The sequence below is a fragment of the Phyllobates terribilis genome, unplaced genomic scaffold, assembly GCF_046119375.1.
Source record: "Phyllobates terribilis strain yellow unplaced genomic scaffold, ASM4611937v1 Scaffold_2__4_contigs__length_985480577, whole genome shotgun sequence".
NCBI classification, from domain to species: Eukaryota; Metazoa; Chordata; class Amphibia; order Anura; family Dendrobatidae; genus Phyllobates; species Phyllobates terribilis.
In genome coordinates, this window is record NW_027362762.1 from 20,608,793 (window position 1) to 20,618,740 (window position 9,948).

General features: G+C 37.7%; 1 protein-coding gene across 1 annotated transcript; it reads left to right on the forward strand.

Moving 5' to 3' along the window:
* Positions 1–881: 881 nt before the first annotated feature.
* LOC141189879 (transmembrane O-methyltransferase homolog) lies at positions 882–8,007 on the forward strand. Its single transcript, XM_073661178.1, has 4 exons — positions 882–971; positions 6,602–6,871; positions 6,979–7,175; positions 7,684–8,007. Exons 2-4 carry the CDS (start codon positions 6,610–6,612, stop codon positions 8,005–8,007), a joined length of 783 nt encoding a protein of 260 aa, XP_073517279.1. The 5' UTR covers positions 882–971; positions 6,602–6,609.
* The last annotated feature ends 1,941 nt before the right edge of the window (positions 8,008–9,948 follow it).

Sequence of the window (9,948 nt, forward strand, 5' to 3'; positions counted from 1 at the left end):
GATGTAGCTCAGGATCAGTAATGTAATGTATGTACACAGTGACTACTCCAGCAGAATAGTGAGTGCAGCTCTGGAGTATAATACAGGATGTAACTCAGGATCAGTAATGTAATATATGTACACAGTGTCTGCACCAGCAGAATAGTGAGTGCAGCTCTGGAGTATAATACAGGATGCAACTCAGGATCAGTAATGTAATGTATGTACACAGTGATTGCACCAGCAGAATAGAGAGTGCAGCTCTGGAGTATAATACAGGAGGTAACTCAGGATCAGTAATGTAATGTATGTACACAGTGACTGCACCAGCAGAATAGTGAGTGCAGCTCTGGAGTATAATACAGGATGTAACTCAGAATCATTACAGGATCAGTAATGTAATGTATGTACACAGTGACTGCACCGGCAGAATAGTGAGTGCAGCTCTGGAGTATCATACAGGGTGTAAGTCAGGATCAGTAATGTAATGTATGTACACAGTGACTGCACCGGCAGAATAGTGAGTGCAGCTCTGGGGTATAATACAGGATGTAACTCAGGATCAGTAATGTAATGTATGTACACAGTGACTGCACCGGCAGAATAGTGAGTGCAGCTCTGGAGTATAATACAGGATGTAACTCAGGATCAGTAATGTAATGTATGTACACAGTGACTGTAAAGCCTTAGAAAAGCTTTCATTATGGGATTAGTTCTTGCTATCACCAGTAACCATACTGCATCTATGGGAATCCTGAGATGGATTAGTAGCCATCAATATAAAACACTGAATATTATAAGTGGGTAGAGCAGATAGTGAGCGGCCTGTATCCTCCCCATAACACCTGGCACCCGATGCAACCTGAGTAATGGCTCTCATGTGTTGTCCCCTAACTGGCTGCACCCACTCATCAATAATGGAGAATAGAAGACAGGAACAACGCAGATCAGAGGAACATAAGATAGAAGAAACCCTGCAGAGACAGAACCAGGTAACGATAACACTGCAATAATGCACGTCTATTCCTACATGTCTGAGGCAGGAAAATGGGCAAATGTAAGAATAGGAGACACAGAAAAGGGTCTTATAGTGATGGACGTACAACTAGGCTATACCATCACCAAATGTATTATAGTAGTTATATTCTTGTACATAGGAGCAGTATTATAGTAGTTATATTCTTGTACATAGGAGCAGTATTATAGTAGTTATATTCATGTACATAGGAGCAGTATTATAGTAGTTATATTTTTGTAGATAAGAGCAGTATTATAGTAGTTATATTCTTGTACATAGGAGCAGTATTATAGTAGTTATATTCTTGTACATAGGGCGCAGTATTATAGTAATTATATTCTTGTACATAGGAGGCAGTATTATAGTAGTTATATTCTTGTACATAGGGGGCAGTATTATAGTAATTATATTCTTGTACATAGGAGGCAGTATTATAGTAGTTATATTCTTGTACATAAGGGCAGTATTATAGTAGTTATATTCTTGTACATAGGGGGTTGTATTATAGTAGTTATATTCTTGTACATAGGAGCAGTATTATAGCAGTTATATTCTTGTACATAGGGGGCAGTATTATAGTAATTATATTCTTGTACATAGGAGGCAGTATTATAGTAGTTATATTCTTGTACATAGGGGGCAGTATTATAGTAATTATATTCTTGTACATAGGAGGCAGTATTATAGTAGTTATATTCTTGTACATAGGAGCAGTATTATAGTAGTTATATTCTTGTACATAACGGCAGTATTATAGTAGTTATATTCTTGTACATAGGGACAGTATTATAGTAGTTATATTCTTGTACATAGGAGCAGTATTATAGTAGTTATATTCTTGTACATAGGAGCAGTATTATAGTAGTTATATTCCTGTACATAGGGGGCAGTATTATAGTAGTTATATTCATATATATAGGAGCAGTATTATAGTAGTTATATTTTTGTATATAGGAGCAGTATTATAGTAGTTATATTCTTATACATAGGGGGTTGTATTATAGTAGCTATATTCTTGTACATAGGAGCAGTATTATAGTAGTTATATTCTTGTACATTGGAGCAGTATTATAGTAGTTATATTCATGTTCATAGGAGCAGTATTATAGTAGTTATATTTTTGTAGATAGGAGCAGTATTATAGTAGTTATATTCTTGTATATAGGGGCAGTATTATAGTAATTATATTCTTGTACATAGGAGGCAGTATTATAGTAGTTATATTCTTGTACATAGGGGGCAGTATTATAGTAATTATATTCTTGTACATAGGAGCAGTATTATAGTAGTTATATTCTTGTACATAGGGGGCAGTATTATAGTAGTTATATTCTTGTACATAGGGGCAGTATTATAGTAGTTATATTCTTTTACATAGGAGCAGTATTATAGTAGTTATAATCTTGTACATAGGAGCAGTATTATAGTAGTTATATTCTTGTACATAGGGGGCAGTATTATAGTAGTTATATTCTTGTACATAGGAGCAGTATTATAGTAGTTGTATTCTTGTATATAGGGAGCAGTATTATAGTAGTTATATTCTTGTACATAGGGGCAGTATTATAGTAGTTATATTCTTGTGCACAGGGGGCAGTATTATAGTAGTTATATTCTTGTATATAGGGGCAGTATTATAGTAGTTATATTCTTGTACACCGGGGGCAGTATTATAGTAGTTATATTCTTGTACATAGGAGCAGTATTATAGTAGTTATATTCATGTACATAGGAGCAGTATTATAGTAGTTATATTCTTATATATAGGGGGCAGTATTATAGTAGTTATATTCTTGTACATAGGGGGCAGTATTATAGTAGTTATATTTTTGTATATAGGAGCAGTATTATAGTAGTTATATTCATGTACATAGGAGCAGTATTATAGTAGTTATATTCTTATATATAGGGGGCAGTATTATAGTAGTTATATTCTTGTACATAGGGGGCAGTATTATAGTAGTTATATTCTTGTACATAGGAGCAGTATTATAGTAGTTATATTCCTGTACATAGGGGGCAGTATTATAGTAGTTATATTCATGTATATAGGAGCAGTATTATAGTAGTTATATTTTTGTATATAGGAGCAGTATTATAGTAGTTATATTCTTGTACATAGGCGGTTGTATTATAGTAGTTATATTCTTGTACATAGGAGCAGTATTATAGTAGTTATATTCTTGTACATAGGAGCAGTATTATAGTAGTTATATTCTTGTACATAGGGGGCAGTATTATAGTAATTATATTCTTGTACATAGGAGGCAGTATTATAGTAGTTATATTCTTGTACATAGGAGCAGTATTATAGTAGTTATATTCTTGTACATAAGGGCAGTATTATAGTAGTTATATTCTTGTACATAGGGACAGTATTATAGTAGTTATATTCTTGTACATTGGAGCAGTATTATAGTAGTTATATTCTTGTACATAGGGGGCAGTATTATAGTAGTTATATTTTTGTAGATAGGAGCAGTATTATAGTAGTTATAATCTTGTACATAGGGGGCAGTATTATAGTAATTATATTCTTGTACATAGGAGGCAGTATTATAGTAGTTATATTCTTGTACATAGGGGGCAGTATTATAGTAATTATATTCTTGTACATAGGAGGCAGTATTATAGTAGTTATATTCTTGTACATAGGAGCAGTATTATAGTAGTTATATTCTTGTACATAACGGCAGTATTATAGTAGTTATATTCTTGTACATAGGGACAGTATTATAGTAGTTATATTCTTGTACATAGGAGCAGTATTATAGTAGTTATATTCCTGTACATAGGGGGCAGTATTATAGTAGTTATATTCATGTATATAGGAGCAGTATTATAGTAGTTATATTTTTGTATATAGGAGCAGTATTATAGTAGTTATATTCTTGTACATAGGGGGTTGTATTATAGTAGTTATATTCTTGTACATAGGAGCAGTATTATAGTAGTTATATTCTTGTACATAGGGGGTTGTATTATAGTAGTTATATTCATGTACATAGGAGCAGTATTATAGTAGTTATATTTTTGTAGATAGGAGCAGTATTATAGTAGTTATATTCTTGTACATAGGGGGCAGTATTATAGTAATTATATTCTTGTACATAGGAGGCAGTATTATAGTAGTTATATTCTTGTACATAGGGGGCAGTATTATAGTAATTATATTCTTGTACATAGGAGGCAGTATTATAGTAGTTATATTCTTGTACATAGGAGCAGTATTATAGTAGTTATATTCTTGTACATAAGGGCAGTATTATAGTAGTTATATTCTTGTACATAGGGGCAGTATTATAGTAGTTATATTCTTGTACATAGGAGCAGTATTATAGTAGTTATAATCTTGTACATAGGAGCAGTATTATAGTAGTTATATTCTTGTACATAGGAGCAGTGTTATAGTAGTTATATTCTTGTACATAGGAGCAGTATTATAGTAGTTATATTCTTGTACATAGGGGGCAGTATTATAGTAGTTATATTCTTGTACATAGGGGGCAGTATTATAGTAATTATATTCTTGTACATAGGAGGCAGTATTATAGTAGTTATATTCTTGTACATAGGGGGCAGTATTATAGTAGTTATATTCTTGTACATAGGGGGCAGTATTATAGTAATTATATTCTTGTACATAGGAGGCAGTATTATAGTAGTTATATTCTTGTACATAGGAGCAGTATTATAGTAGTTATATTCTTGTACATAAGGGCAGTATTATAGTAGTTATATTCTTGTACATAGGGGCAGTATTATAGTAGTTATATTCTTGTACATAGGAGCAGTATTATAGTAGTTATATTCTTGTACATAGGAGCAGTATTATAGTAGTTATATTCTTGTACATAGGGGGCAGTATTATAGTAGTTATATTCTTGTACATAGGGGGCAGTATTATAGTAGTTATATTCTTGTACATAGGAGCAGTATTATAGTAGTTATATTCTTGTATATAGGGAGCAGTATTATAGTAGTTATATTTTTGTACATAGGAGCAGTATTATAGTAGTTATATTCTTGTACATAGGAGCAGTATTATAGTAGTTATATTCATGTACATAGGAGCAGTATTATAGTAGTTATATTTTTGTATATAGGAGCAGTATTATAGTAGTTATATTCATGTACATAGGAGCAGTATTATAGTAGTTATATTTTTGTATATAGGAGCAGTATTATAGTAGTTATATTCTTGTAAATAGGAGCAGTATTATAGTAGTTATATTGTTGTATATTTGGGGCAGTATTATAGTAATATTCTTGTACATAGGAGCAGTATTATAGTAGTTATATTCTTGTACATAGGGGGCAGTATTATAGTAGTTATATTCTTGTACATAGGAGCAGTATTATAATAATTATATTCTTGTACATAGGAGGCAGTATTATAGTAGTTATATTCTTGTACATAGGAGGCAGTATTATAGTAGTTATATTCTTGTACATAGGAGCAGTATTATAGTAGTTATATTCTTGTACATAGGGGGCAGTATTATAGTAGTTATATTTTTGTACATAGGGACAGTATTATAGTAGTTATATTCTTGTACATAGGAGCAGTATTATAGTAGTTATATTCCTGTACATAGGGGGCAGTATTATAGTAGTTATATTCATGTATATAGGAGCAGTATTATAGTAGTTATATTTTTGTATATGAGCAGTATTATAGTAGTTATATTCTTGTACATAGGGGGTTGTATTATAGTAGTTATATTCTTGTACATAGGAGCAGTATTATAGTAGTTATATTCCTGTACATAGGAGCAGTATTATAGTAGTTATATTCATGTACATAGGAGCAGTATTATAGTAGTTATATTTTTGTAGATAGGAGCAGTATTATAGTAGTTATATTCTTGTACATAGGGGGCAGTATTATAGTAATTATATTCTTGTACATAGGAGGCAGTATTATGGTAGTTATATTCTTGTACATAGGGGGCAGTATTATAGTAATTATATTCTTGTACATAGGAGGCAGTATTATAGTAGTTATATTCTTGTACATAGGAGCAGTATTATAGTAGTTATATTCTTGTACATAAGGGCAGTATTATAGTAGTTATATTCTTGTACATAGGAGCAGTATTATAGTAGTTATATTCATGTACTTAGGAGCAGTATTATAGTAGTTATATTTTTGTATATAGGAGCAGTATTATAGTAGTTATATTCTTGTACATAGGAGCAGTATTATAGTAGTTATATTCTTGTACATAGGGGGCAGTATTATAGTAGTTATATTCTTGTACATAGGAGCAGTATTATAGTAGTTATATTCTTGTACATAGGAGCAGTATTATAGTAGTTATATACTTGTACATAGGGAGCAGTATTATAGTAGTTATATTCTTGTACATAGGAGCAGTATTATATTAGTTATATTCTTGTACATAGGAGCAGTATTATAGTAGTTATATTCTTGTACATAGGGGGCAGTATTATAGTAGTTATATTCTTGTACATAGGGGGCAGTATTATAGTAGTTATATTTTTGTACATAGGGGACAGTATTAAATTAGTTGTGATATTTTCTCTCCTGGAGGAGGATTATGATTAGATTTCACAACTCTCCCGTTTTCTGTCGTGCAGGTTGGATCATGGTGTCTCCAGCCATTGCTTTGGCCTTCATCCCCTTCATTATCACTGTGATTATCCGGTACCGTCATTACTTTCTGCTCTTCTATCGTGCCGTCATTGTGCGTCGTATTCAGGATTACCTCACCGGTATCCCTCGGGAGGAGAGGGCCTTTCAGTACGTCATCACCCATGCCATCCCTGGAGACCCCCAGCACGTGCTCAACACATTTGACCAATATTGTTATCACTGCGAATATCTAAGTAACATCGGGCCCCAGAAAGGTATAAGTTACAAAGGGCCACCAAGACTGAGGAACATCTATCCTGTAACCTTATGGGGCTCTTCCCCATGAGATGTCACTCACGTGTCCCAATATTTCTATTTTCAGGGAAGATCCTGGACCGGCTGATTTACGAGAACGCGCCGCTCAATGTGCTGGAGCTGGGCACTCAGTGCGGGTACGCCACCATAATAATGGCGCAGGCTCTGCCCCTGGGCGCCAGACTATACACTGTGGATGCCAACCCCAGGAAAGCCGCGGTGGCTGAGAAGGTGATCCGACTGGCCGGGTTTGATGACGACACGGTGAGATATATAAGATAAATATATTTATTCTGTATGGTCAAATCACAGTTCTTGTCATGGTCATTGCAAAATTGTGCCCAAATTTTGCTCCGATTCTTATTTTCCCAAAATATCTACCAAGGAGGGGTTACTTCCAGGGCTATATGTGGATGGCAAATGATAAGCGCCAACTGGGGGGGCACAGTTATTAAACGGTGGTTGTTGCAAGCTACGATATGTCCTGTGCCCCCCTGACACTGACAGCTCCGCGTTCTGCCTGTAGGTGGGAAAAACCAAGATATTTAGGACATATATTGGCCAATTTATGTGCTAAGTATCTTCTTTTTTTTTCCTATTTTCTAAGGCAGTAATGCAATTCAGATGTGATATATTTCATGTTCACATGCTGTAGCGTTACAGAGTGCTGCTTCGTTAGTTATGCGTGGAGACGGCTGCTGTTACTATGCACCTGTTCACACCTGTTTTGTGTTTTGGAAGTGACGGTCAGTCTTCTGATATCGGCCTGTAGGTGGCGCTCCTGGTTGGGCCCTCCGATGACATCATTGCGCAGCTGAAGGACAAGCACGGGGTGCAGAAGTTGGACTTCATCTTCATGGATCATGGGAAGCGCTGCTACCTGCGAGACCTGCAGCTGCTGGAGGAGGTGGGACTGCTCCAGGAAGGGACCATCATCCTGGCGGACAACGTGCTCTTCCCCGGCGCCCCCCATTTCTTGCAGTACGTCAAGACGTCTGGGAAATATCAGCTGAAGATGCACCGCGGTCACCTGGAGTATTTCCGATACATCCGGGACGGGATGGCGGAGCTGACGTTCACCAAACTGCAGGACTGAGGACAATAAAGACTTTATTCCTAATATCTGCGCTCCGTTCATTTTTTTTTTGGGGGGGGGGGGGGGGGTTGGTCACCACCGTCACTGCACGAGTCACGCTAAAATCCAAAACTTAATGAGCACAAAGACCGCAGGCAATAATGAGACAGTTTCCGTATATAATCACTGAGCGCTCAATGACACAGGAAGTAATAAATAATACCGCGTCCTACCCAAAAACTGCGACATTTTTATTTCAAAACTTCTGAAAGTTTTTCACCTCTAAAATATATATAAAAAAAAAACTGGAAAGGTTTGGTATCACCGAAGCCGGACGGCCCTGGAGCATCAGGTGCCAGGTGATTTTTACACATAACAATGCATTAACAAAAAAACAATGGCCATATTGCGGGATTTTTAGTGAACCATGACACCATAGTGAACCGTGTGACGCCATAGTGTACCGTATGACGCCATAGTGTACCGTGTGACGCCATAGTGAACCGTGTGACGCCATAGTGAACAATGTGACGCCATGGTGAACAATGTGACGCCATAGTGAACCGTATGACGCCATAGTGTACCGTGTGACGCCATAGTGTACTGTGTGACGCCATAGTGAACCATGACACCATAGTGAACCGTGTGACGCCATAGTGAACCATGACACCATAGTGAACCGTGTGACGCCATAGTGAACCGTGTGACGCATAGTGAACCGTGTGTCGCCATAGTGAACCGTGTGACGCCATAGTGAACCGTGTGACGCCATAGTGTACCGTGTGACGCCATAGTGTACCGTGTGACGCCATAGTGTACCGTGTGACGCCATAGTGTACCGTGTGACGCCATAGTGAACAGTGTGACGCCATAGTGAACCGTGTGACGCCATAGTGAACCGTGTGACGCATAGTGAACCGTGTGTCGCCATAGTGAACCGTGTGACGCCATAGTGAACCGTGTGACGCCATAGTGTACCGTGTGACGCCATAGTGTACCGTGTGACGCCATAGTGTACCGTGTGACGCCATAGTGAACAGTGTGACGCCATAGTGAACAGTGTGACGCCATAGTGAACCGTGTGACGCCATAGTGAACCATGTGACGCCATAGTGTACTGTGTGACGCCATAGTGAACTATGTGACGCCATGGTGAACCGTGTGATACCATAGTGAACCGTGTGACGCCATAGTGAACCGTGTGACGCCATAGTGAACCGTGTGACACCATAGTGAAACATGTGACGCCATAGTGAACCGTGTGATGCATAGTGAACCATGTGACGCCATAGTGAACCACGTGACGCCATAGTGAACCACGTGACGCCATAGTGAACCACGTGACGCCATAGTGAACCACGTGACGCCATAGTGTACTGTGTGACGCCATAGTGCACCGTGTGACGCCATAGTGAACCATGTGACGCCATAGTGAACCATGACACCATAGTGAACCGTGTGACGCATAGTGAACCATGACACCATAGTGAACTGTGACACCATAAAGAACCGTGTGACGCATAGTTAACCATGTGACGCCATAGTGAACCATGACACCATAGTGAACCGTGTGACGCCATAGTGAACCGTGTCACGCCATAGTGAACAGCGTGACGCCATAGTGAACCGTGTGATGCCATAGTGAACCGTGTGACGCCATAGTGTACCGTGTGATGCCATAGTGTACTGTGTGACGCCATAGTGAACCGTGTGACGCCATAGTCTACTATGTGACACCATAGTGAACCGTGTGACGCCATAGTGAACCGTGTGACGCCATAGTGAACCGTGTGACTCCATAGTGAACCGTGTGACGCCATAGTGTACTATGTGACGCCATAGTGAACCATGTGACGCCATAGTGAACCATGTGACGCCATAGTGAACCATGTGACGCCATAGTGAACCATGTGACGCATAGTGAACCGTGTGACGCCATAGTGTACTATGTGACGCCATAGT

Bases quoted from the DNA above. Each gene is read 5' to 3' on its own strand.
- LOC141189879 (XM_073661178.1), top strand. From the start codon at position 6,610: ATGGTGTCTCCAGCCATTGCTTTGGCCTTCATCCCCTTCATTATCACT. The intron at 6,872-6,978 runs GTATAAGTTACA...TTCTATTTTCAG, and splicing joins TAACATCGGGCCCCAGAAAG to GGAAGATCCTGGACCGGCTG. The intron at 7,176-7,683 runs GTGAGATATATA...ATCGGCCTGTAG, and splicing joins CCGGGTTTGATGACGACACG to GTGGCGCTCCTGGTTGGGCC.